This window comes from Brachycentrus maculatus, unplaced genomic scaffold (genome assembly GCF_059751285.1).
Source record: "Brachycentrus maculatus isolate JH-2025_06_01 unplaced genomic scaffold, ASM5975128v1 h1tg000104l, whole genome shotgun sequence".
NCBI lineage: Eukaryota > Metazoa > Arthropoda > Insecta > Trichoptera > Brachycentridae > Brachycentrus > Brachycentrus maculatus.
Genome location: NW_028280858.1, coordinates 2,151,240 through 2,179,010, shown reverse-complemented (window position 1 = coordinate 2,179,010; position 27,771 = coordinate 2,151,240). Strand labels below are relative to the sequence as shown.

The window sequence follows — 27,771 nt, the reverse complement described above, 5'->3', positions numbered from 1 at the left end:
ATGTGTGTGTGTGTGTGTATGTAAAAAATAGTTTGTATTAACTAAAGAAATATAAAAATGAAAAAAATACAATAAAATCACCCTGTGAGGCGGACTGATGCATCACGGGGGGTAGTTCCGTGAAGTCACGTGGGGAAAAACTTTTTATGAAAATGTTATTTCCTCGTATTCTGCATGGTTTCCGCGGTACGGAAAAAGGACACTTGATAAAAATCCTTTGAGAATAATGATGCTAAAAAGTATCACAACAAAGCGAGAGCAAAAAATACATCTCGACAAAAAGTGGTTTAAAGTTTCTGCAATATCTGATTCATTTGTATGTGGCTTTATTAAATAATGTGCTGTATTTCTTCTTCTTTTACATTTGTTCTTCATATGTAGTTTATAAAAAAAACTCTTATGAAGATTTTTTAAAAGGAATAATGCAAGGCTTCCATTTTTGAAGGTTCGTCTGCAGGTAGGATAGTAAGGATCTTTTTCTTCTAACTTCAGTGGTGCATAGGGTACTGCATCATAGTGGCGCTGTGTTTCTTGATCGTTAATTGTACGAAGGCAAGTTGATCGGCCCTGCGCTTCAGGTACCTGTCCAGGGTGATACTCAATAAATATGAAAGTACCACCATTTCTAAATAAGTATGAATGAGTACCATTTAATTTTACCCATTTTATTTTTTTGTTATTATTTTAATCAGGTCTGTCATATCTGAACTAGTTTGTATTTCGAACCTTTCTAAAGTTAGTATTTCGAACTTCGGTAACTTTCTCATTTTTTGACTATATTATTAATTATCATTATTATTAAAATAATGTAAATATAAACAGACTGTCCGGTATAGTCTGTTTTTTATTTCTGTAACACAGCGCCATCTGTTGAACGTAACAGCAATATACTCAAAACTAATAATTGCTCATTGCGGATAGCATATTTCTTACAATATATACAGCAAGTTTCTTGACAGCTGCTAAAATATTGTATACGCACAAACATTGTGAAATTAAATATATGTAAAATGTGTGCTTTCTCTTTTCTTTCTTTTCCATTTAAAGAGATTAAAATATCCTAATCATAAAAAGCAAAATAGAGGGTCGACGAGGTGTGGGCAGAATACAGATCTCCTGGCTCCGGAATATACGAGATTGGACGGGGATCAGAACCGTCGAAGCGCTGTTCAGAGCTGCCCAAGACAAGAACAATTACTCTCAAGTGATAGTCGACGTCAGGAGACCTGACATGATACGCACAGAAGAGGAAGAAGAAGAAGTATAAAATTAAAATAAGCATTGATATACTAATCACCTAGCAACCATACATTTATTTACAACAGCGTGAGAATTCGAAGCGTAGTCGTGTGGTTGGTTGCTGTGTTTCTCCCAGTGTTTTCGTATTATGAAGTGTACTATTTTCAATCATTATGTGAAAATATTAACGGCTAAGCTTAACTCAATCATTTTAACTAATTGCCTACTATTATAATGTGTCCATTTAAATAATCTTTCTTTAATATTATCGTGTATAAAACATCGCCATAGGTATTCGCATTGGCAAGTTTGTTGACGTTCGACACGGTTGCCATGACGACGAGTTAGCCATGGATAAAGACATAGATAGATATTCAATTACTGGACGGATCGGCGAAGGAGCTCATGGCCTTGTTTTGAAAGGGATTCATTTACCAACTGGGAGAAAAGTTGCTTTGAAAAAACTCCTTTTGAAATCGCTCGATGATGGAATACCTCTTAACGTAATGCGTGAAATTAAAACTCTTCAACATATAAATTGTAAATATGTAAGTACATATTCATTTTGTTCTATCAATTCGGTCATACGCTTTCTGCAAATCCACAAAAGCACAGAAAAGCTTTTGGTTTTTGCCCAAAAACTTTTGCGCAATGTTGCGCAAGGCAAAAATTTGATCCGTACATCCTCTCCCATTCATAAATCCACTCTGGACATCCCACACTTTGTCCTTTGTTATGGTTCTCACTCTTTCAATAAGGATTCGACCTTACATCTTACCAACAGCACTCAATAGCTGAAATAAGCATTATCGATAAAATTAAGAAAGGCGTGTTAAGATGGTTTGGACATGTAGAACGAATGAGTGAGGAAAGAACGGTAAAACAAATTTTTGAGGCGAATGTAATTGGAAAAAGGAGCAGAGGAAGACCGAGAAAAACATGGCACGATCAGGTATGCCATATACATGAAAGTGGTCAGGTTAGGAGTCGGAATAATCGGCGGGTATGTATGAGGAGATGCATGAACGTGGAAGAGGCGAAGAATGTTTGCAAAGACAGAGTGGTGTGGCGTTCTATTCTCTCTGCCTACCCCTGCGCGGAAGCGGCGTGATGGTTAGTTAGTTAGTTAGTTATTTTAATTTTGTCTATGGTTTCAATAGTAAAAATATATACCCTAGAACAGAGGTTCCCAACCCCGTGTCCGCGAGCACCATGGCGCCTGCGGAACGATTCGTATGTGAATGCCACTATTTGACAGACAGAATTTTTTCATAAAAATTAACTAAAAATGTGAATTTTTTAGTTATATATTTTTTTAATGCCTAGGTTTATTAAATACGTTCGTATGTTTGCGATATTGTATGTATGAGTGGTTTCTTTGCTGACAGTACTTAAAAATAAGTCGATTAAAAATAGTTGGCGCCCGCTACCCTACCGATATTTTTAGAATGTGCTCTGGAGTACAAAAAGGTCGGGGAACCTCTGCTTTAGACAAAGGTTTCCCAAACTTTAATATCCCCTGATCTTTTTTTACCGAAAATATATCCGATACCCTTAGCCATTGGAGTGAAAATCATGTCAATCCTATTGTTATTTTCTTTCTCATTGTTTTGATGAATTGGTGAAGAAAAAAAGTATAACAAATCCATGAGGCGAATGTAGTTGAAAATAGGAGCAGAAGAAGACCAAGGAAAACTTGACATGATCAAGTATTTCAAATACTTGAAAGTGGTCAGGTCAGGAATAATCGGTAATTATGTATGAGGAGATGCATGAATGTGGAAGAGGCGAAGATTGTTTGCTAAGGTAGATTGGTGTGGCGTTCAATTATCTCTGCCTACTCCTATGGAGAAGCAGTATGATAGTTAGTTGGGTAGTTTGGACCATATTTTTTGGATGGAAGGAACAGAAGGAAGATCAAAATATTTGTTATAATTCAAATCCTACTACACTAAAATATCCACAATTTAAATGATAATAAAAAAAATTATACTATTTATTGATTTGGCGCTTAATTTGTAGAACTCCATTTTAATTTATGTATTAATTTTAAATCAAACACAGATTTTTTGAGTCTACTCAAACGAATGTCAACATTCGTTTGATAATGCCCTAACAAGGCGAAACAATTGTCACAATATAATTTTTTATGTGTTTTTGTTAATAAAATACAACTTAGTAGACTCAAAAAATCTGTGTTTGATTTAAAATTAATACATAAAATTATACTAACCTAATCAAACTGAACTGTGATATAAATTATGAAATCCTTCCTCATTCCATCTGTCTTCAGGTGGTTCAACTGTTTGATGTGTTTCCAAGAGGAATGAGCTTCATTCTTGTCTTAGAGTACATGTCATCGGGCCTCTGGGAGATGTTAAGAGACACGAAGAATCCCCTCACCGAATCACAAATAAAAACTTACACTCAGATGCTACTCAAAGGAGTCGACTACCTACATGATCACAACATAATGCACAGGGTATTTACTTTTTTATAAATTTATTACATATCGTAGAATGGGGCTACTTGAAATTTGATGTGTTACTTGAGCCCAGTACAAAAAAAAATAGATCTGTATTTGGTCTACAATAATGAACGTATTGACATGATTCATTGTTTCCCTGACAGGTGACACTTATTGTCACAATATATTCATTATTACAATAAATCTGTATTTGGTCTACAGACCAAATACAGATTTAATTTTTTTTGTACTGGGCTCAAATAACACATCAAAGTTCAGGTAGCCCCATTCTACAGTACCAATTTTAATTCAATTGATAAAAATGTATCGGTAGCTACATTTTTTTATTTTAAATCCTTACCTAACTGACTAATGACTGTTTTCTGGAGTCTCAGCCATTTTTGCAAAATAATAACATTTAAATTTCAGAGGTCATTTCGGGGTGATGTATGTAATATTCAGAGTCTGCCTTTATAATGGAGTAGTTAGAGTATTTAGCTACCTTGCCATTACCATGGAGACTCTGGTTTCTCTTCCTAGGGAGGGTCAAAATATATATTACAGATTTTTCTCCATGATATTTATTAAATTTACCATTGGACTGGAACGCAATACTCATAACCTTGCCTTTGTATTAATCAATTAATGATCAATATAACACTGCTCCAGTATGATGCAGTTCCCTATGCACCATTGGATGAGAGTAAGAGTTTGAAGAAGAATGTTAAAAACCCTACTCTGTTTATTGAATATGAAGTTATTAGGATTCTGCCTTGATATAAAAAATAGCATTAAAGCCAAGATGAATTTACTTAAATGAGAATCTTTTGAGCCAAATGCTTGAGCAATAAAATGAATATCTTGGTTTAACATTCTAAAAAATGTATATTGTTTTATCTTCTTCAGACTTCCATTATTCAGTTATTCAGATAAATTCCTTCATATTTTCTTGTATAATCATATAAAGTGATACAGAATTCTTAAAGGATCCAAACAAACTGAAAAGCTAATCCAATTCATGAGACTCCTGTAAATATAACTCCAAATCATGAAATTTTCATAAATAAAGCTACAAGGATGTAAACCAGGGTAGCTCATATTGAAATACTGATCTTTTTGCTGTTGATAATTATTTAATTTGATTCAGAAATTGAACTGATAACTTACTTCGGTTATATTACATGTGTGTATGTTATTACATAATCGTTTCCAGGATCTGAAACCAGCAAACCTCCTGATAAACTCGCAGGGGATCCTGAAAATTGCCGACTTGGGTTTGGCACGCCTATTCTGGAACGATAACCGGAGGCCGTACTCGCACCAAGTGGCAACGCGGTGGTACAGGGCCCCGGAACTGCTGTACGGAGCTCGGTTCTATAACCAATCCGTAGACCTTTGGGCCGTTGGTTGTATCTTTGCTGAAATGATCAACTTGCAGCCCTTGTTTCCAGTTAGTATTGAAATGCAAATTTGATATCTGAACGTAGATGAATGAGATTATGGAAGTTTAAGTATTTATACGACTTACAAACTGTCACAGGCTGGTTAAAATGATCACTTTATACACATGACATTCACCATCCGCTTCTGCCTCCATAGTGTAATAGTTAGCACGCTCGGCTACCGTACTGGTGGTCCCGGGTTCGATTCCCAGGGAGGGTCAAATACATATATGAGTGATTTTTTATTCAATATTATCTAATATTTATTTAATATTACCCTGGACTGGTATCTCAAGCTGAGGAATCATCACCTTTCTTCATGTGTTAACGATCAAGATAACACTTCGTTTATATGATGCGGTGCCCTATGCACCATCGGGTGCGGTTGAGGGTTTTTAATGTTTTCTATTGCATGGTTGTTTCCAAAATATTTATATTACTATTGCTTCACAAACATTGTGAAATTAAACATATTAGAGATGTGTGCTTTCTATTTTCTTTCTTTTTTATAAAACAAAACTGAGCCACAGCAACGCGTGGGCAAGTATAGTTCCTTCTTCTTTCCATGTTCGCTCCCTAGGTGGAGCATATGACCAACACGAGACGTCTCCAAGTCACTCTGTCACGCGCCATCTCCTTGGCTTCCTCCCAGGTCAGTCCGGCGTCTCGAAGTTTGGCTGAGTATAGTCGGTCATGGTCGGGAATGGTCGTCAGCGGCCTTCCGGGGCGCCGGAATCCTCGGGATTGGAAGAAGAGACATGAGGGGTTGATGTTCTCAGGTGGCATTCTAAGGACATATCCCAACCATGTCCCATGGTACAGTTAGTGGTACAGTTAGTCACATACAAATTCTAACAGTTGAATTCTATTCTAGGGCGAATCTGATATTGAACAATTAGCTATAGTTCTTCATAATCTTGGAACTCCTACAAAAGAAAACTGGCCTGATTTGACAACACTTCCCGATTACAACAAAATAACATTCCCAGAGTCTGAAGCCACTCCTTGGGAAGAGTTGCTACCGAACGCCTGTGATGAAGCAGTGAACTTTGTCAAAGGATTCCTATTATATGATTCTACCAAAAGAATGACTGCAAACTCGGTAAGATAAAAGTGTCTCTATTGGGCATCCAGAAACTTATTTGTTAAACTTCTATTACTAAAAATATATACCACCATGGTGTTCTTTTCAAGTCGCAATGATTTCAATTTTTTTATGACAGCTTTTGGCATTAATAAATTTTCCTACATATTGACGAAATAAAAAAATTATTAAGATTTTAAAAATGTACCCAATTATATTGCATATGTCAATCAAAGGGACAAAACAAAATTGCTGCACATCTATACTGTCCATTCCATTGTGGATTGATATCATAGTGAAGCAACAAACTAGTAAAAAGTATAAAAATTCTCTAGTGCATGTTTATGATACCCAATTCACGCACAATGAAGGGTTGATGGTCCCAATAATGAATGATAAATATGGAAGTATAACCCTCAATACATAGTTCCTACCATTTTTTATTTGTTGCCGGCGGAGTTAAGAGGGCAAACAAAAATATGGCCCAAAATAAATTATGAAGAGATAATATATAAAGAATTGTATAATTATTACTTGGTTAGTTACTACTACTACTACTACTACCATCACGCCGTTTCCCCGCAGGGGTAGGCAGAGAGGATGGAACGCCACACTCTTCTGTCCTGACATACACTCCTCGCCTCCTTCACATCCATACATCTAGTCATACATGCCCTCCGATTACGCAGACTTTTGACACCGCCAGATTTTAGGTTCTGATTGATCTGATCGTGCCAAGTCTTTTTCGGTCGTCCACGTTCTGTTTTCCCTCTCACATTCGCCACATATATTTTCTTAGTCATTCTCTCGCTATCCATTCGCTCTACATGTCCATACAACCGCAAAGAACTCTTCCTAATCTTTTCAATTATTCCTCGTTCAGCCTTACATTCCTTTCTTATATCGTCGTTTTTAATTCTGTCATACAATGATTTTCCACACATTTGTCTGAGGGAGCGCATTTCAACAGCGTTCACTCTGCTTTCATCCTTCCTTTGCCAGTTCCATGTTTCGCTTCCATACATTAGTGTCGGTACTAGCATGCCGTTAGCACGTTTCGTTAGTTGCTACGTAAAAAACGTTTAGTGTACGCTAGATGGTGACTGATGTTCTCTATTCTAGCTTTTTTAAGAACTTAAAATGTTTTCTTTTAAGGCTCTAGCCCACACTTGGTTCACCGTTCTGCCCAATCCAGCACCATTGAATAAAATGCCGAAACCAAATGAATCCCATCGCTCCTTGATGCGGCAACAATCCAATAACAAAATGGGACAGTGATAAAATGCAGCATGTTATGCCATAATTTCAAGATCCAAATACTGATTTCTGTATTATTTTTTGACATCTCATCAAAGATGAAGAAGAATATGGAAGTCTGGGCATTTACGGGGCTTACGACCGTCATAGGCTGGTTTAAGCGATCACTTTACACACGTGTAACATTCACCAATTCTACCCATTATTGACAACCACACTACTCAAATTCTTGGAAGTTCTATATATATGAATCAATTTAGAAACCTTGTTCATGAATCACTAGAACACTAGAAAATTCTTCTTCATCTTTGATGAGATGTCAAAAAATAATATGAAAATAACTCCTGTAATTGGAGATAATCCAGTTTTTGTGAACAAGTATTTGGACACACTCAAAATGTTGCTGATTTCTGTATACTCAATGTTTTTGTAATAAAAGTTATAATCAAAATAATTAGAAATGTGAGAGCTTAATACTGAGTTACATATATTAATTTTAAAATTAGTATTTATTACTACCTGGTAAATCGGGGTAACATTATAATCCTTAATAACATTTGTTCTAATAAAGTTTACAAGTAAATTTTATAAATTCTGTCTTATTTTCTACCTAAAACAAAACAATTTAGAGTTGGCAACATGTAAAAAAACAATAATTCAGTGGAACCCTCCAAATTCAAACTCATTGGGGCTGTGGCCTGTTCGGATTTGAATAAGTTCGGATTAGCCGAGAAATTTGTAATACAGTACATACGTATCACTTTACAGCACAGTAGTTTTGTTGTACGCGCTTTTTACATTTCAAACTAGTATTACAGTACTTGGGTAGCAATACAGGTATAGTTCATTAGAATATTAAATAACAGTACTTGGGTGGCAATACAGGTATAGTACCGTAGACTTTATTAACGTTTACATAATTTTATAACAAAATTAGGTTATACGTAATAATTTAATGTAATAATAAATGTGTTATTCTTCAAAACTTATCATTTATTGTTTCGGCATTTACTTTGTGGTAAGACGTGTTGAAATTATTAAAGAAAACACTTGAGTTTATTTGAAGACTAGTTTCGGAAGCTAAGCTTCCATCTAAATGTAAACTAAAACATAATAAATAATTAACTGTTCTATAAATAAGGAGGGGGGTAAGTTAGGGGGAGGGGGGTTAGTCAAGAAGGCAGAGATTGAAAATAAAGGAAAAATGGAAAGCCAAGATGAACAATTTAGAAACAAAATATTATTTAAAAAAACAAGTGTGTTCTTTAATAACTTCAAAACTTGGTTCCAATTTACAAGGATTTCGGATTTCCGGGGTTGGTTAGCTTCAAATTTATTAGCAGTTTATAGGAAAAAATAAAATACGTAAAAGTAATAAATAGAAAATCTTGTTTATTTTTGGTATAGGTACATATTTTATAATTCAATCTAAAACATTTCAAACATATCTAAATTACAGTCCAGTTTACATCAATACTAAAACAATAGCTTTTAAAAACTAAAAGGAAAATAATTGCAGCCCAATTTTAGAAAACAAATACAAATATGATAAAATCTTAAAATATATCATTGTATGCATATTATATTTTTACATCAAATTATTATGGGACATTTTCATTTAAACATAGAAAACTAATTAAAAAATTTATGAAAAACATCACAAGTGCTAATATTTCTATTCAGGCTACAATTATTTTCCCTTTTGCCCCAATTTTACAGTGGAAAAATTACAAATTTAAAAATGAAAAAGATTAAATTTTATAAGATAAGAATATTCATATTTAAGTATTTTTTTGCATTATCAGATTTTTTTAAATTAGTTTTTTCTGTCTTTTTAAAATATTTTATATATCATTATGAATACCTTAAATAATAGACATACACTGAAAACAAGTTTACATATACATACAATAGGGAATGTTGAGTAATTAATGACACAGAACAGCAAAACCAAATTGAGAGAAATCTGTATCATGTCAAATTACATTAAATCACAATACAAACATTTCCAGATACCAAAATAATTCCTTTATTGCAATAATGTAAATATTTCCTTAAGTATGTCCGCCTCTGTAGTTAATGGTCAGTACGCTCGGCTACTGCTCTGGAGGTCCCGGGTTCGATTCCCAGGGGGAGGGTGTCAATTAAATAAAAGTAATTTTGATTGATTATAAGTGTTTTTCACTGTAATATTTATTCAATATTACCCTGGACTGGTACCTGAAGCGGAGGGCTGATCACCTTTTGTTCATGTGTTAATGATCAAGATGCGACTGATCAACACTGCGTTTATATGATGCAGTACCCTATGCACCATTGGGGTGCGGATAAGGCGTTTGAAGTTAAGTGATGTAAGTATGCAAATCCAAAAAGGACAATACAGAGAGAATGGACATACTGTACCTCAGGCGGAACAACAACACCAGTGTTTTGGAATGGAACTTAAAAATATAATCCAAAAATTGCAGAAGCCACAAGCACTGCACGTTTTGATTCACAAACAATGTTTATTCATAGGCGCATTCCAACCATACAAGCTGAAGATGCTCCACATCCCTTTAAATTTTTGTGTGCACATGCGTATTCCCTTTTCTGTTATCTGCCTAGTTATTGATATATGCAACCTAAATATCGAGAGTCTTAGTGACTAAACTTTAGCATGTTGTGTCGGTAAAATCGAATCTGAGTGTTATACAAAAGTGACCTTTAAGTGTTACAGTGATATCTTGTAGGTTTTTGTAGAAGCGAAAACGCATCCACATTTCAGAAATGACTCTACTGACATTGTTCACAAAGTCTAAAATAGCGAATCAAATACAAAGGATGACATTTTTTTATGATCACTGGGTTTATTAGTAAATATAAATACAGCCTTAACACTTCTAACACTTAATTTTTTGTGCCTTTTATATGTCTGAAATGAAATTGCTACATGTTTTTGTTTTTATCAGCATCTCTACTTACATTACAACACATAGCTTTAAAAATCAATTTTGTAAAACGCAGCAATGAAAAAATCATAATTTTCAATGATGTCATTGTTCTGCTAGAGGTATTTGTTACATTACATACATGCATACCTAGACTGACAAAAAATTTGTGAAATTACATGTAGTAACACAATTACACTGCAATTTACGTTCTTTTATTTTTATTACAATTCTGTTACAAAGCAAAATGTAAACTTCTGAACTTGTTTTTATCTTGAAATAAGGAGTTTTCCCAAAGTAAGACTTACAGATTTTTTGGTGATATATGGAAAATATTTACTGTTACGCATAGAATATTCACTGTGACAATGTTGCACTGGAATTATATACGATATGGGCATAACAAATGTGCATTAAACATTAAACACGGCAAAACTATGGTATCTAGGAAATATATATACCAATATATATCTGAATAGTACATCTCCATGAACTATATGGTAGATTGTATTATGTATACATATATACAACAGATTATGTATACATAATATGTAGTGCCTTTTGGAGGCTATCAATCAAATTATGATACATATTATTTTTTAAATTAAATCACTAAAACATTCGGAATATAAAACAGAACAGTATAAATTTTACAAATAAACACAAATTAAAATATAATAATAATTACACATACGTAAATTAAGCACGTTTCGTATTTTCAAATGGGATGGTTTTATAATTTTTATTTGAAGCAATAACTTTGTGATTTTCTATTTTATAATTAAAATATAACATTGTTTTAAAATAAATAGTTGTTTCTCCCAAATTAGTTTATGCAAAAGTTTTATTTTATAATAATTTGTGTATTTTTTTATAAAAATATTGTATTGATAAATGTACGCGAGAAGAACAAAGAGACGCAGTTCATTGACTTTTAAATGTTTATAATATTTTTCCCACCACATGTCACTCCTTTAAAATAGTATATGATAGGTGGAGGACCAATATTTTCGTGCTCAGATTAGAGATAATTATTCATACTTAATACGTCGCGCTCGCTCTTTGTCAGTTTCAGTACTGAGTATTATTTGATCGGTTTGGTGACGTGTTTTCTTTGTGTTTATACTCAGCACCTCAATTTATTGGCATCGCTTTGCTCTTCTCGTCCTAATAATGTTATAATTTTGGTTAAATAAATAATTGATATTCATTTGCGCGTTTCCGTCTTCCTCATCATCAGTGTTCCAGTACCATTAGTCGTAACTAAGTGATTTTAAAACAAAGTTATATTTGAATTATATATGTGATAATTTGGTTTTTTATTCATAAGGTTGCAGACAATTTATATCTTTTAAATACTATTATAATATTTAACATTAAAATAAAAAGAACATATACAAATAATATTAGTTAATGCAAAATTACAAACAGCAATACCAAGATGGTAGCTAATTTTCATCATTCAATAGTAAAGCTCCGCCTACATGAGTATTTAGTCTACAATATGAAATGTTTACCTCAATCTGTAGGTAGAACAATCTCAGCAATAAGAATGTGCCACAGCTGCACTAATAAGGCGAGGTGTGAGAAGATACATGCTGTAACTCAAATGCTTAAGTCTTTTCTCTTATAATAGTTGAAATTTTTAATCACAATACATACGGAATTTCAAAACAAAATCGATACAGTAAAAGCTCGTCAATTCATAATTTTAGGCCAAATTCGAATAATATTTTGAATTGCATTATTTTTTAAAAATATTTGTTCATGTTTAAAATAAATTCATACAGTAGAACCCCAATTATACGGATTTTATTAAAATATAAATTGGCTGATTTGCACGAAGCGAATTGCGTCGTAACGTTGTAACGCATGACATTTTGGTGGTTGCTTTATGCATTCTTCTAAATGGCATAGTGGAAAATACAAGTCATCATGCGCAACATTCACAGTATTCACGATTTGGCAGCTTCAAAAAGAACTGCTGGCTTAAAGCAGAAATTAATAAGAATTTAATCTAGACTAATAAAAATTATTTATACTGAATAAATTCACTTTTTCCTTGTCAATTATAATTTTTTTCTTCATTTTTCATTATCCGGACTGGATAATAGAGGTTCTCTACTGTATTTAAGTTGACGAGCTTTTATTATAATATACAATTTTAGTACGTGATTTAATGTTGATCAAATAACGTATGCATGAAATATTTTCAATTTCAACTCCAGTCATATGGTTGCTTCGTTTCTTTGTTTGTGCATTTACAACTCTTCACTAGCTATTTTGTCTATCCAAAGCCACTAAACCCACTAAACTATGTAATTTACTTACATATTACATATTCTCCAAACCAAATACCCAATATGTCCTAACAAAACGTCATACCAAGTAGAGCAATTTCAATCTTTTTATTATTTTAACTACTTATAAATTATAGTAAAAGGTACAGTGTTTTAAAAATCACCTACATAGGATAATTATATCCAACTAAAAGCTTCCATCACTCTTAGTCTATTTTTTTGTCACGTGGATTCTGTCCATCATGGACAGAATCTCACATGGATCAATTTTTCTCCCGTTTCATCCCCTCGGATAGCATTCCGCATCCTGCCGATGTCTGCGTCACAAACCGTAAATCTCAAGGTACGTGTAACCTGTATACGGCTCGCAGATACAAATTCACAGGACGCAAAAATGCACTTAAAGGTAATTCGTCCCTCTGATTTAATTTTTTAAATTATACTAGTTCAACAAGAAAAACCGTGATTATAATGCCACATACATTATGTATTATATGTGCGGAAGAAAGTTAAAAAGTCATGTGGCAATATATCGTAAGATTAACAAATATATATGCATACATTGATGTGGACAAAATATTGCAAGAATTGCAAAAAGCAATTTAAAAAGCACACATTAAAATGTACATATTTGTGCACACAGATAATATCACGAGCATGATCTCAACATGTTCCCTTGATAGCCCCTAACCTCTCATAAAGATTAACCTTCAGAGTGGCCTCAATCTCGCTGTACAATTTTATTTATAATTTAATTGGGCTTGTAATTATTTTTATTGAAAAAAAACTGCATAGAATACATTTCTCCAACCTGAAACAAAACTAAAAATATAAAAAAAAGGTTATTTATTTCTTACAATGTATAGCGAAATCTGGGCCACCCTAAAGTATGCGTATCACTACACATGGCAAAATCTTTAAATCATTATTTTACCTGCAAAATCAGAATAATACGGAATGCTACTAATTACATTTATCAATGTTGAGCATCAATTAATGGAAATGGCATAAAAATTCCATAGATAACTTTAGCAAGCATGTATTCATTATTTACCAATAGAATAAAGGTTGATAAAATACATGTGTACCAATTATTTCTTTAAGTTAATTTTATATGAAGTTTAATGAATATGTGTAATCTACACAAGAGGTTTGCTGAAATTTAAAATATCGGAAGCAATCTCCAAAACAAATCCTATCTTAAATGTTTAATTCGAAAAAGATATATTGTAATATAGAAAAAAATACCTAACATTCCCAAAAATACTTAATATTTTCATGTAACTTTCTTTTTCATATTAACAGATAAAAAAAATAATCTATTGAATCTTGATAACGATCCCTCACGACAAAATCGTGAGCATACTGCAAAAACCAAGTCATTTAATTTGTATATTTATAAGCTTAAATAGTCACAGTTTATTTATAGATTTGGCGTTCAATGTGTAGAACTCCATATTAATTTATATATTCAATATTAAAATCAAACACTGATTTTCAGAGTCTGCTAAATTGTGTTTAATTATAAAAAATACAAAAAAAATTAAAATTTGTGACAAACATTTCGCCTTGTCATGGCATTTTCAAACAGTAGTTTGAAAATTCCATTACAAGGCGAAACAATTATAACAAATTTTATTTTTATGTTTTATTTAATAAAATACAATTTAGTAGACTCTAAGAGCGTTTGTCCACTACACGGAATTACACAGAATTTTACCGTTTGACACGTCAGTTAGCGTTTTTAAAATGATGATTGACTTGGATTGGCTTGTGCTTTTGTCTTTATCTTTCTTCGGATCGGAGCTCTTGATCGGTGCAGGAACAGGTTGCGCGTAAATTCGATCACGCTAAACTGTCGTAGTCGCTTTCATTTTTCAAAACCGGACTGCCGAACGGTAAAATTCCGGGTAGTGGACAAGCGCCCAAAAAATCTGTGTTTGATTTTAATATTCAATTTATAAATTAGTCACAGTTTATTGAATTTGTTTCTAAAATTCAATTGCAACCAGACATTTCCATTATTGTTGAAAAATAACTATTGGACACGTTCACACAATATTTTTAACTGTTGACATCAAAGTTACGATCTGTTCAGAGATTGCAGTGTTCTTCCAACAGTCAGTAGAGCTCGTCCTCCGGCAGGTAGAACTCTTGGTCGGGTCAGCTGGGCGGCGAGGCGGTCCACCCGCTGGCGCGCAGGTAGCGGGAGACCACGCCCTCGGGGGAGTGGTCAGGGGGCGGGGGGGAGGCGGCGCGGGGGGCGCAGCGCGGGCTCCGCAGCAGGACTGTCTTCAGCGTGATGTACTGGAGGGGGGGCAAGTTGAGGGACGTGCAAATCTGGACAGATTAACAAAATTAAATTAACTAGTAATAAAAACATCCAAAAGAAATTTCTTAACACATTGTTGGCTTACAGGCTTCTTTTACATACGTAGAGAGGGGTACGCTTATAAGCATTATATTTGCTGATTTTTGTTAGAGCGCGAGATGTCAAACAACATTGTACAGTTTTTAATTAATGTTTTACTTAGTAAATATGTACCACTATTTCTTAAAATCTACTGTGACACATGCGGAATGCATCGAAACACGTGTCACATTAGGTTTTAAGAAATAGTGGTATTTACTAAGTAAAACATAAATTAAAAATGGATAGATTTTACCACAAAGTGACTGCCGAATCAATTAATGAAAACATTGTACAGTTCAGAATTGGGTTTGTAGTTACTTGTGATTAAGTTAGTAGTGATAAGTACACATTTAGTAAATACTAATTAGGGTTGGAGTTGATGAAAAAATCACCCAACAACAATGTGTTAAGCAGGACATTTCAGTGGTAGTGGCCATCACATGGCCTTACGGTTGGGGGAGGTTAGAGGTTAAAAGTTGTACGGTATACATTAACAGTATATACTGTACAGATATGCAACCCAGAGTGCCCTACCATAGCTGGTAATCTCAATTTCCTACCTACTATTCATTCTCCATTTTCTTTCCCATTTAGTACTAATGTCCTTCACCCTTAGCTGTCACTCAGAACATCCGTAACCGTTTAAATATATTCCGCTCCTGATTCTACTAAGTTTCTAGAGCGCAGGACTAATCTTTCCTTCACACAATTAGCGATTTGAGTTTATTACACCTATGCCAATTTTGGGTGCCCATGGGTGCCCCCATGTACCGTTTTGGGCGGGATAGAAGTAGAAAAGTATATTAAAGTCTGTTAATATTATAAAACGAATATCCAGTATTCACCCAGTATGTATTTGCAGAATGTTCATTCACAGTTTTGCATATTTTAGGGATGATACATACATTTTTATTTGATTGTTGATCCACATAAGATTCTCAATGAAATTTGAGAATTTTATGTGGATCACCTTGAAACTTAAATGGATTAAAGTAATTTGTTTGGAAATGATATTTATATGAAAATGTTTCCAAGATCAACACATTCTGTTGTTTAACAAGAAGAACAAGAAGTAGGCGCAATAATACGGCGGTTCCACTTTCCCCCCTTCAGACTTCAGCCGATTGACCATGTTTTTCTTTAATATCTTTTTATCTCTTTATGTCTTTTTGTTCACCTCCGTAGTGTAATGGTCAGCACGCTCGGCTACCGTTCTGGAGGTCCCGGGTTCGATTCCCAGGGGGGGTCAAATAAATATAAGTGATTTTTTCACTGTAATATTTATTCAATACTACCCTGGACTGGTACCTGAAGCGGAGCGCTGATCACCTTTCCTTCATGTGTAAATGATCAAGATAACACCGCGTTTATGTGATGCAGTGCCCTATGCACCATTGGGGTGCGGATAAGGGTTTTAATTATTATATCTTTTTATCTCTTATCATTTTCATATTATAATCCACATCTGTATAAGCGCCCTTGAGGTTTTTTTTTTACGAAAATGGCACTATATAAATCATCCAAGATTATTATTATTAATATTATTATATGTAAAAGGGCAATTCATTAAACGAAAGTAAAACCTAGACATTCCCAACTATTTCTTGAAATACAACCCCGACTAACAAAGAGGGCTACTGTATTATAAATGTACATATTCTGAAACAAGGAAATAGTCTTCTGGCAGTCAGTTTCTGCTGTGTTTTGTACATTAATTCTACACATTGTGCGAATGAATGATGGATAGTGGGAAGGAAAGCCTATGCACGAGAGTATCAGACTGACCTGTTGTTCCGTGTTGTTGAGTAGGTGGGAGTTAGCGCTACACAAGTTGCTGCTGACGCTGGAGCATGATCGCCTTCTGCAGCATCCACATACGGTACTTGCGTCCCGTGTGCACCTTGGGCTGGTGGAATTTGAGGCGCTTTCTCCTTCTCTGTAATATGCAATCAGATACATTGTGATTACCCATTTTACCACAACAAATATCTACACATCTTTATATAATTAAGTGACAAAGGGCGAAGCGTGTTGTTTATTTTATATTTTGGTTTATTTCACTGCTTTTTGCATATACAGCCTTGCGACTTGAAGTGATCCTTTTTCTGGCAGTATTGGACTGTTTTTATAAGAACCAGATTCAAAAAATATAATTGGACCGCACACTGTGAGCATTTAATTTTTTTAGCTATTTTTACTCGGATCAACTCTTCTGAATTCAATTAAATTATTTGAGACCACTCAGTTTCACTCAAATCAGGTTTTTTTGGAATTTTAATATAAAATAATGAAAGCCTTAATGAAAAGTACAAAAACAAAATGCACTTTTTTACTGATTAAAATAACTGGAGAGCAATGTTTCACACATAAAACTGGCCCTTGAAATTAGTAAAAAGAGTATTTTTTAATAAACCACGCCCCCTAGTGTCCTGGGTCGGGATAGCAGGTAATAAGTACAAAGTAAAATCCATCAAAATACAATAAAATTGCAAGAATTCCAAGAGTTGCAGTATTTAAAGACATAAACCAATTATGTAGGGGGTCCCTAATACATTTGGCCAAGGCTGTACATGCTTAGAGTTTGCAGTACATACTGAGCTCATATGAGGATGGTTTGATCTTGATCGTGCAATTTTCCTTGGTGATCCAACGACTGATCTAAACATGGTTGCTTTGTTGGCAGTTTACACCGAGAAATAACAGAAGGAAGTGATCCGATTTCTCTCATTGGAAGTGTTGGGCATTGAAATTCATTGACGGCTTGTAACACGGTACGATAACAATGCTCTAAAACTGTGTTTTAGTGAATTTAGGTTTTAGAATGCTACTGTCATAGGACCGAAGAAAATAGCATGAAAAAAATGTTCACAAAAATAAATATCTATCCAGTATCTTTTCCAATATTCTGATTATTCAGGATGATAGATCACCCAATTTTCCCGAGACTATAATTATTATTCTTCGTAATTATAAAGAAATTTTGTCTTGAATCGTTGGTTTCCGGTATAAAACAATTTTGACAATCTTTTCATGATATGAGTATAAAATTGATGAAATTTCCATAGATAGACAAAAGTATTATGTACTGACCTTTTTCTTTGGTTTGGAAGGTGTGTTGGACTGAGATCTCGCTGACTGGGTGTCGCTTGAGCTGTGCATCCACTGCTACCCTAACACAACCGTTTAATGTTACAACAGGAATTCTATCATACACAATGGAATCTATTTATTCACTAAATTACATGCGCTATTACATCATCAGTTGAATAGTAAAACTCATCATCAACAGCAGTGCTCCGCAACCGGTGTGCCACGAGCCGTATACAGGTGCGCCGCGGTCAAATTAATGTATTCGACATTTTAAATTTATTCACTATGTATATTCTGTCCGCCTCTGTAGTGTACTAGTCAGCACGCTCGGCTACTGCTCTGGAGGTCCCGGGATCGATTCCCAGGGGGGTCAAATAAATATAAGTGATTTTTTCACTCTAATATTTATTCCATATTACCCTGGACTGGTACCTGAAGCGGAGGGCTGATCACCTTTTCTTCATGTGTTAACGATCAAGATAAAACTGCGTTTCTATGATGCAGTGCCCTATTCACCATTGGGGTGCGGATAAGGGTTTGAATGGATGAATATTCTCAATGACAAATTAATTTTAATAATTTTGTCTATTTTGAAATGTAGGAAAGAATAATTATTTTAACAAAGTAGTATTTTCAATGGTCTATATTTTTTAACTATATATTTTAGCTTTTGGTGTGCCGCAGAATTCTAGGAAGAATTTTGGTGTGTCATAGGTGGGAAAAGGTTGCGGAGCACTGATCTATAGAACGGTAGCTAAATGGATAGCATGTTTGGCTACCGAGCTGGAGTTCCCAGGAGGGTCTAAATAAATAGCAGTGATTTTTCACTCAAATTCCACCCTGGAATGGTATCTGAAGTGAAAAACTGATCACCTTGCCTTCATGCAATTAACAATCAACTGAACATTCCATAAATTTAATGCAGTATCATATGCACCATTGGGTGTAGATAAGACTCAGTAGTAGTATTTTAAAGTATTTAGAATCCGAAGGTCAAATTTCAACATGAATTACGCCCTTTAAAGGTCACTTTTTATTGTGGTGTGGCTAATACCTAATCTCTGTGTTTGAATAAAGGACTTTTTTTTAAATAAAAATAATATGTTTCTAAAATCTGAAACTAAAACAAAAAATGTATATAAAACGCAAAAAAAATAGATACCTTTTTTTAAATTCTGTATATGATGAGTTTTACTTTTATACAGATGACATATTAAAAAGAGTGAAATGTTTGGCAGAGCTTTAAACTCTGTATATCGGAGCACAACCACATACATTGTTGAGTTTTTATACGTAGTGTCAAAGTGTAAGCATTTAAAAACCTGAATATATTTTGCTTCATTCAGTCTTTATATAAGAGGAATAATCAAATAAATGTCTAACATCCACATAAAGAAAAGTAGGCACATGTTGCACTTAATTCTTATTTTTATTTTATAGTAAAAATAATCGAAAAGAAACACAAATTATAAGTCTCCTTTTAATACCAGAGCGATTTTGACTAACTGTGAAATACTCTGATTTTGATATTCCCTTGGGATTTTGACATGCGGAATGAATTACGATCATATTATTTCATACAGAAATTAATAAATTAATTGTTTAGCCAATTAAATTGTTTTCCTTGCTACCATCCACCACCATTCTAGCTAAAATATTTAAAATCCTAAACGATTATTTTATTTTGTTACAAATTCAAATTTAAAGCATGGCTGAAGCTTTAAGCATTTGTGTTCATGATAAGCAAAATTAATTTAAAATGAATGAGATGGTGATAGAGAATGATTAGAAATAAAATTGAATATAGGAAATGTCAAATGAAGGTATATTGGAATAATGAGTTCACTAAGATGTAAAACATGCGGGATAATACATATAAAGAAAAAAAAACTCTTGAACCAAACAGATGATTATGAGATGTTATCTAAATAAATGTAGTCGAATGACGCAATAGAACGACTAACAAATGGAACATGACTTTAAAAAGAACTTAGAAAATTAATTCATTTCAGTAAAAAAATAAATTATTAAATTACTATGCAGTCCATTTGTCGTTTTTCTATTGATAAAAAAAACACCCCGCACAATCGGCCAAAAATAGAAATCTGATGGTAAATTGGAAGGACTAGATAAGTCCCAGATAAAAAAAAATCTGGTCATAGAAAAAAAAAATTTTATTAATTATATACCTGGCTGAGATTTTTTTGGAAAAGCTTATTTTTACACAATTGAAAAAAATTATTTAATCACTTTCCAAATACAAAATTATGCATGGCAATATTTTAAGAGAAATTCATATTTTTGAATAAAAAATGCATTTAAAATTGGTAATAATTTTTTTTCTGAAGCGTTTTTCAAAAAATGTGAAAATTTCTTTACTCTATTCTTACCCTTTTATTTGTAATTTGTAATTTGAACTTTCGCTGTCGGAACCGTTTTACAATTACTGTATAACCATTCACGGTGGAATTTGAACTATTGCAGTTGTTGGAACTGTTGAAATTGACTGTATAACCCATTCACGGTGGAATTTGAATTATTGCTGAAGGAAATGTTGAAATTTACTGTATAACCCATTCACAGTGGAATTAGAATTATTGCTGAAGGAAATGTTAAGATTTACTGTAAAACCACTGACAGTGGAAATGTAATATTGCCTAAGATAGAGACAGTTCTCCAGTCAGAGTAGAGTGGGCACATTGGCGTATACCGATTCTCAGCCAGAATCATACATAAAATTTGATCTGGATAAAATATTTAACATTGATTTTGGCCGATTGTTTGAGGCGTAAAGCGTGTGTGTAGCGTTTGCGTGTACCGCCATGCGCTGCGCGAGCGTCACCGTGGCAGGTCGCGCGGCGGCGTGCCTCTCGAAGTGGGCGCACTCCTCCCCGCGCGTGAGCCCGTGGCGGCGGTAGCGCGCCAGCTCCCCGAGGCGCGCGCGCAGCTCACGCTCGCGCCACAATGCGCCCGCCACTGAGGTGTGCTCCGCCCGCGACGAGAAGCGTGTGAACGGACGCAGACGGTCTGTGAAATCTCTGCAAAACGGAAATATCACTTTAAATTTAACAAGTACAAGGAAGTACAAGTACAAGGAATAATACTACATATTTTTGATAATTTTCTAATTCCTTTAATCCTTATTCGCACCTAAAGGTGCATAGGGCACTGCGCTATATAAAAGCAGTGTTATCTTAATCGTTAGAACATGAAGGAAAGGTGATCAGCCCTGCGCTTCAGATACCAACCAGTCTAGGGATACCAATCTAATAGTTATTGAATAACTATTAGAGTGAAAAATCACTTATATTTATTTGCCCCCCCCCCCCTGGGAATCGAACCCGGGTCCCCCGGCTACCGTAAGCCGAGCGTGCTGATCATCACACTACAGAGGCGTTAATTCTAGCTATGTAGTCCAAATTATTTTATGTTGTTTTAACGGTCTAGAAATCACCTTCATCTGCATCCATAAAACAGTGGTTAAGTGATAAATTCATTTGGTCATCAATATGATTACTGATTACCTAAGCTAATTTTAATATCAAATGTATTTTAGCATTCTCAAATGTGTTTATGTGCTTGGATTGGCCCTTTAATTGATTTATGACCAAGATTACATGAAAAATAAATCCGGATATCAAAGAATAAACTCTCTAAAGACTAGCACAATAAAAGATCATTAATTCAAACAATGCTAACTTTAATTTCGGCATAAACTATAAAATAATTTTGAAATTCTGGCCTCTACAACATTATTTTAATACAAAACTTCTGTAAATTAAAAAAAAGGGTTTAAAATCTACTATTCAATACAACATTTCACCAAAAACTCTTAACAAAATAACGTCGAAAATTATTTTTAATACAAAATCATAACAAACAACTTCTCAAATAAAACCACTACCTTAACTTAAGTTCTATTTTTATACTTTTACTGCATAAAAATATGCCTTATAGAATAAAGCTCCTCATATATGTAGGGTGGGATATTCATTGCAAAGGGTTAATCAATGCTACAAGCTGTGATTAGCTGCAACATAAAATATGCTATGATTCAAAGAGAAGCAGATACTTACTTTTTTTCTTTGACCATCTTAGCCACAATTTTTCCTCTGTTTTTGAGATTTGTGTAGAAGGTTGAAACAAGTTGATAGTCCCGAACTAGCCTCTTTCTTCTCGTCCTTTCTCTGAGGCGCCGGGTGTACATATCCACTTGGGACAATTTGAGGGCTAATAATAAAAAACAAACCACAATTACACAATTGTTTGAAATTCTGACATTCACTAATTACAGTCTAATTATGTGATAAGTTTTGCCAAATTTTTTAAACTGTGGTTGCCTACATCACTTCCAACTATACTAAACTTTTAAAGTTAATTGGGTTCCACTGCCATAGGATGGAACAAAGATGGCCATCATTAATTTTTTTTTTCATTAGAAGAAGTACGTTTCAAATAAAAATATCCTTGTTGGGTAATATGTCCAAAATTAAACACGGTTAAATGATTGAATTCTAAACACATATTGTAGTCGTACAGGAGAAAGTAACCAACTAACAAAACGTAAAATGTTTAGGAGGGCCATTGAAGTCACTTTTGCTTGGCAAGAAAATAAACATCAATCCAGTTGGTCATTTTTAACAAGTCCTATAATAATAATAATAGTAATATTATACTTCCAAGTTTAAAATCCTTTGGGATTTTTTTCAGAGAAATATTAAGCTAGTAAGATACCAAATAGTCATTGATCACGTTTTTGTAAAAATTGCACTTGGTCACTTTCTCCTGTACGACAATGATATATGATATGTGACGCGTTTCGTCTTAAGACATTATTAAACACTCTGATAGTGTCTTAATAAGACAAAATGAAAGAAGTGTTTGATAATGTCTTAATAAGACGAAACGCGTCACATATCATATATGTAAATAAAGTAGAATTCAATCCATTAACAGTGTTTAATTTAGTATATATTACCCAACAATTCAATATGTAATTTTACCAACTGTCTGCAGTTACAATTAATAAAAATATCCTGTTTTATTGTGATTTTTTAACTACACAACACATTTGCAAAAATACAGGAAAAAAGTTTGACATAATTCCGGAACCCAACGGTGGATGAACCTAAATTTAAAATAAATGTTAATCATTGATATTGTTTTATTGCTCGACATTTTAATTTTTTTAAAGGAAAGCGCAAAGCGTATATTTTAGATGCTTGTCTGCACGTAGGATAGTAAGGATAGGGAAGGTAAATGTGAAAAATACATCTCAAACACCCAGACCAATGGAAATAAATCTTTCTTGAAATGATTTTGCAATTGGCGGGAATCGAACCCGCGACGCCAGTTTCGCAGTTGAGCATCTACCCAACTACGCCGCAGGGCCTGTCACATGAAAAACATTCCTATTACACAACTCACAGCGTGAAAGAATTAAAAAGAATACATGTAAAGTGCATTTAAATATGTATGTTCAGTATTAAAACGACATAAAAAATGCAATATATATTTTAGGAAGCAGGATATGTCCCAGGGTGATTATACATATACCTGTGACATATTACTTTATTTCAGAATCACAATACATGTTCCCCAGTAACTGTTCCAATACTCAAATGTCTGCTCTCATAATAGAGATTACTCACATTCAGAACTATCTTTCTCGCATACGAAGAATAAACATAAAATTAATTTACCTATATCAAGGTCATCATCTTCTGTATTTAAAGACAGGGATGAAATAATCTGTTCTGCTTCGTGGTCATGCTCCTGTTAGTAAAAAAATAAACATGTAATCATCCATAAACATTTTAGCAATAAGCCTGTTAATGTACTAAAAGCTAAATTAGACATGACATAAAACAGGCCATTTCAAAAATGAATGTTTTTTAAAGAAAGTGTTGCGACAATCATTTCTTTGAAGTGTGGCATGAGCAAACTACTCATTCAAGTTAAGTTGAAAGTGTGCAGTGACCGAATAATCACAGGGTACTTTCAAAAAGTGGGCTAATGTTTGAAATGAATTGAATACATAAAAAAAGTATTTTCATAATTAAAATTTTGATATAAAAGTTTTGATTTACAACTTCATAATTGATAAACTAACTTTTATCAAATGAAGTAACTGAGAGACAAGACAATGATACAAATGCACTGTACATCATTGTCATACATTTTACAGCCAGAACATTACCTTTTGCTAATTGCAAGTCGTTTTTTATTTAGCTTCTGAGATACTTTTTACTATTTTACTGTCATACATAACAATATTTGTATATTATAATTTAAAAAATAAAATTTTCATATTTTCATTCACACATTCCATGGACCGATATGGTCAGCAACGCAAATGTGCTCCAAAGAGCAAGAGCAGGGTGACAGTTGCTATCTGATATTAAGGTCCAGAAGGTGTCCTATCTGGGGCATGTGCTAAGAGGAAAGAAGTACGAGCTATATTGCACCTAACCGTAAAAGGGAATATAAGAGGCTCGATGAGGTGTGGGTAGAAGACAGATCTCCTGGCTCCGGAATATATGAGATTGAATGGAGATCAGGACCGTCGAGGCGCTGTTTAGGGCTGCCCAAGACAATGACAATTACTTCTTAATTAATCAATTATATTCTTGATTTTTTTCTCTTGTTTGTGTGTATATTAGGTTAAAATCGTTAAAAACAATAAAAAATGTATTAAAAAAGAACTCCACCGACAAGACACACAAGGTGGCTTGGTGGTTCTCTGCAAAAATAAATAATAAAATGTTCTAAATATGTAAAAATTGTGATTTAAATAAATGTATACAAATAAAAAATAAATAAAAATAATAGTCAACGTCAGGGGGACCTGACATGACACGCACAGAAGAAAAAATAAAAGAAAATATTGCGGTCTTAAATTTTACTCCGTCTCCGTGGTGTGATGGTTAGCATGTTTAGCTACCGTGCTGGAGGTCTCGGGTTCGGGTGGGGTGAAAATAGATTAGTGATTTTACACTCTTAATATTTATTTAATATTCCCTGGACTGGTCCCCGAAGCGCAGGAGTTAGAAGAAGAAGACATTTTAGTCAAGTGTCTTACTCTCTCAAAGTCATCTCTGTTGGGCATGTACCCCAGCTGTGAGGCTTCCTCGGACGTGAGTGCCAGGGGGGGCAGGCGGGACATGGCGGAGGAGCCCAGGGGGCCCGCGTCCTCGCCCTGTGGGGGCGGCGCCGGCTGCGAAGGGGGCTCCACCCCGCCCCACGTGGCACGCCCGATACTGCCCTCCAGGTAGCGACTGATATACTCATCTTTCGCTTCTGAAAATTTCAATTTTCATTAGTCTGATTGAAAATTGACAATTTTTCAAATATCTAGTTTTTAATTAATAAAGGAAATTCGTATCAACTTATTACAGTATTATTATTTAAAATTATGAATGTTTTATGTAATGGTCAGCACACTCGGCTACCGTTCCGGAGGTCCCAGGTTTGATCCCCAGGGGGGGGTCAAGTAAATATAAGTGATTTTTTTACTCTAATATTTATTCAATATTACCCTGGGCTGGTACCTGAAGCGAAGGGCTTATCACCTTCATATGTTAACGATCAAGATAACACAGCATTTATATGATGCAGTGCTCTATGCACCATTGGGGTGAAAATAAGGGGTTTTTTTTTAATTATTGTTTTTTATTGTTTTTCATTATTTCAGCATTCACTTGATAAAATTATATTGGTAAGACATGATTAAATTATAAATAAATACTTGTTTTTTACCACTTAAGTATTATATTGTTACAACTAGTTTCGGAAACTAAGCATGCTTTCATCTACGGGTTTGGATATAAACTATTAGTAGCTTTTAAAACTAGTCGTAACAATATAATGCTCAAGTTAAAAAAAAGTGTTTTATTTATTTGTTTGTAAATTATAAATAGCACTGTTGTGGAAATTAGAAACTCAAACCCAGTTTCCAAATAATTGAATCTTTATTTTGTAGTGCCAGACAGATTTGTTGAGTTATAAATTTATTTATTTTTAACAAGTTGTAAATAATAACTAAAAATATTTTTTTAACCATATGATTTTCTGATTCCATCTGATTACTAATAAACATATTTTAAATTTGCTATTCATTAAATACCAGTAAAAAATGATACATCATTTATTATTATATTATGTTCCAAATAAAGGTAAATAAAAACATTTGATTAAAAAAACTGTGGGTAATGTTTATATTGTGTTAATTCTGAACCTGTTGATTAAATAAATAACTTTTTCTGTAAATGGTAGTAGTATGAAAACAAGCTAAAATTAGTTGGATAATTTTTAAATTAGCATAACCGAGACTTTTCTGATTTCCATTTTAGAATAATCCTTACAGGTTTTACAGTTATATTTACTAATATAATACCTTCAGGAGTCCGGGTCTCGATATGCTTGGAAATATCTTCCCAATTTCCAAAACCAAACTGTTCTATTGCATCCAGAAGCCGGACTTCTTCCTTGGCCGACCAGCTCCCTCGCCCTTGGAATATACCCACAGTTCCCGAATCCTGATCAAATACAAAACGTCATCAGTTCTTCCAAATCAGAACGAAACTAGAATTTATTATAAAGAAAGGCAAATGTAAAATTTGGCATACCATAAACTGATATGAGTGGTCATTTCGATGTGCTCCTATTTCGGCTCCAGCAGAAAAACACTAAAACAAAATCATAAGAAGTTTGAAATTTGAAAACATTCGAATCTGCCGCGAACTGAAAGCGACGCATGTCAGTGACGTCACTACTCACCAGTAGGCAGATATCAAAATCCGGGCATTCCGAGCACCGGACTCGCAATCCGGATATTTCTTCTTGACAATAAGTACAGCAATATTTGGCGTACAAATCTGCAACAAAGCAATACGATTAGCGACAATAATTAACGAATTTATAATAACTGCAGAGTCCCGAAGCGCCTATTCACTCACCCGCCATGTTTGCCTCATAGACAATAAATGCCAATTTTTCTAGATATGGGGCGTTTTCAGGCTTTGTTTCATAAAAGCCTCATCACAACGCCCTAAACTCAAATAATGCCCATAAAATAAGCAAATTATTTATTACACCACCTTACACCAAGGCCTTTTGCTTAATAACAATATTTAGAGAGGAAAATGTTCCTTAACTTTTTAGAAAAAATTGCCATAAACAAATGTTAACCAGAAATATTGAAAAATAATTATTACAGTGTTAGAATCTTCTAAAAACAACTTTTCAACCCTCCACCCTCTATTTATAGTATATCAATCATGGAGGACGATCTGCTGAAACACTATTCTTGTATCAATGTAGTTAATTTAGCTACCTTCAATATTTGAATTTAATTTATTTTATCAGTATATCTAGTTTATATAGTTTGTGCATTGAAATAATTAAACCTTTACCCCATTTTCTAATTATATAATTTTATTTCAAAACAATTGAATAATCAAACGATTTGTCAAAAAAACAAGTATATCAAATGTTTTTCTAAGCTTTTCCCAATGAAAATATACTACTTATGTAATAGTATTAATAAAT

The 27,771-nt window shown here is 33.9% G+C and overlaps 2 protein-coding genes across 5 annotated transcripts; one reads left to right on the top strand and one right to left on the bottom strand.

Annotated features, from left to right (window-relative positions):
• The first annotated feature begins 1,334 nt into the window (after positions 1-1,334).
• On the top strand, positions 1,335-7,595 carry LOC148310245 (cyclin-dependent kinase 20). The gene is made up of 5 exons (XM_088258867.1): positions 1,335-1,787; positions 3,533-3,721; positions 4,920-5,156; positions 6,023-6,250; positions 7,388-7,595. Exons 1-5 carry the CDS (start codon positions 1,590-1,592, stop codon positions 7,508-7,510), a joined length of 975 nt encoding a protein of 324 aa, XP_088114993.1. The 5' UTR covers positions 1,335-1,589; the 3' UTR covers positions 7,511-7,595.
• Positions 7,596-12,663: 5,068 nt separating this feature from the next.
• Ada2b (Transcriptional adapter 2B) lies at positions 12,664-27,318 on the bottom strand. 4 transcript variants are annotated; one of them, XM_088258808.1, is made up of 11 exons: positions 27,180-27,318; positions 27,001-27,098; positions 26,850-26,909; positions 26,618-26,759; positions 25,304-25,521; positions 23,925-23,997; positions 22,299-22,452; positions 21,041-21,260; positions 18,223-18,302; positions 16,918-17,068; positions 12,664-15,059 (listed from the first exon to the last, which is right to left on the bottom strand). In XM_088258808.1, the coding sequence occupies exons 1-11, from the start codon at positions 27,184-27,186 to the stop codon at positions 14,883-14,885; spliced, it is 1,380 nt and encodes a 459-aa protein (XP_088114934.1). In that variant the 5' UTR covers positions 27,187-27,318; the 3' UTR covers positions 12,664-14,882. The 4 variants fall into 4 exon arrangements, with proteins under 4 accessions (XP_088114934.1, XP_088114936.1, XP_088114935.1 ...); XM_088258810.1 differs by having other exon boundaries at positions 18,223-18,297; XM_088258809.1 differs by having other exon boundaries at positions 21,065-21,260.
• Positions 27,319-27,771: the final 453 nt, after the last annotated feature.

What these genes read in the sequence shown, in the direction of transcription:
- LOC148310245 (XM_088258867.1), top strand. Translation starts at nt 1,590, where the DNA reads ATGGATAAAGACATAGATAGATATTCAATTACTGGACGGATCGGCGAA. An exon ending in ACTTGCAGCCCTTGTTTCCA is followed by an intron (nt 5,157 to 6,022) that starts GTTAGTATTGAA and finishes ATTCTATTCTAG; the next exon opens with GGCGAATCTGATATTGAACA. An exon ending in AAAGAATGACTGCAAACTCG is followed by an intron (nt 6,251 to 7,387) that starts GTAAGATAAAAG and finishes TTTTCTTTTAAG; the next exon opens with GCTCTAGCCCACACTTGGTT.
- Ada2b (XM_088258808.1), bottom strand. An exon ending in CGAGACCCGGACTCCTGAAG is followed by an intron (nt 25,522 to 26,617) that starts GTATTATATTAG and finishes TGAAATTTTCAG; the next exon opens with AAGCGAAAGATGAGTATATC. An exon ending in CTTCCAAACCAAAGAAAAAG is followed by an intron (nt 17,069 to 18,222) that starts GTCAGTACATAA and finishes TGCATATTACAG; the next exon opens with AGAAGGAGAAAGCGCCTCAA.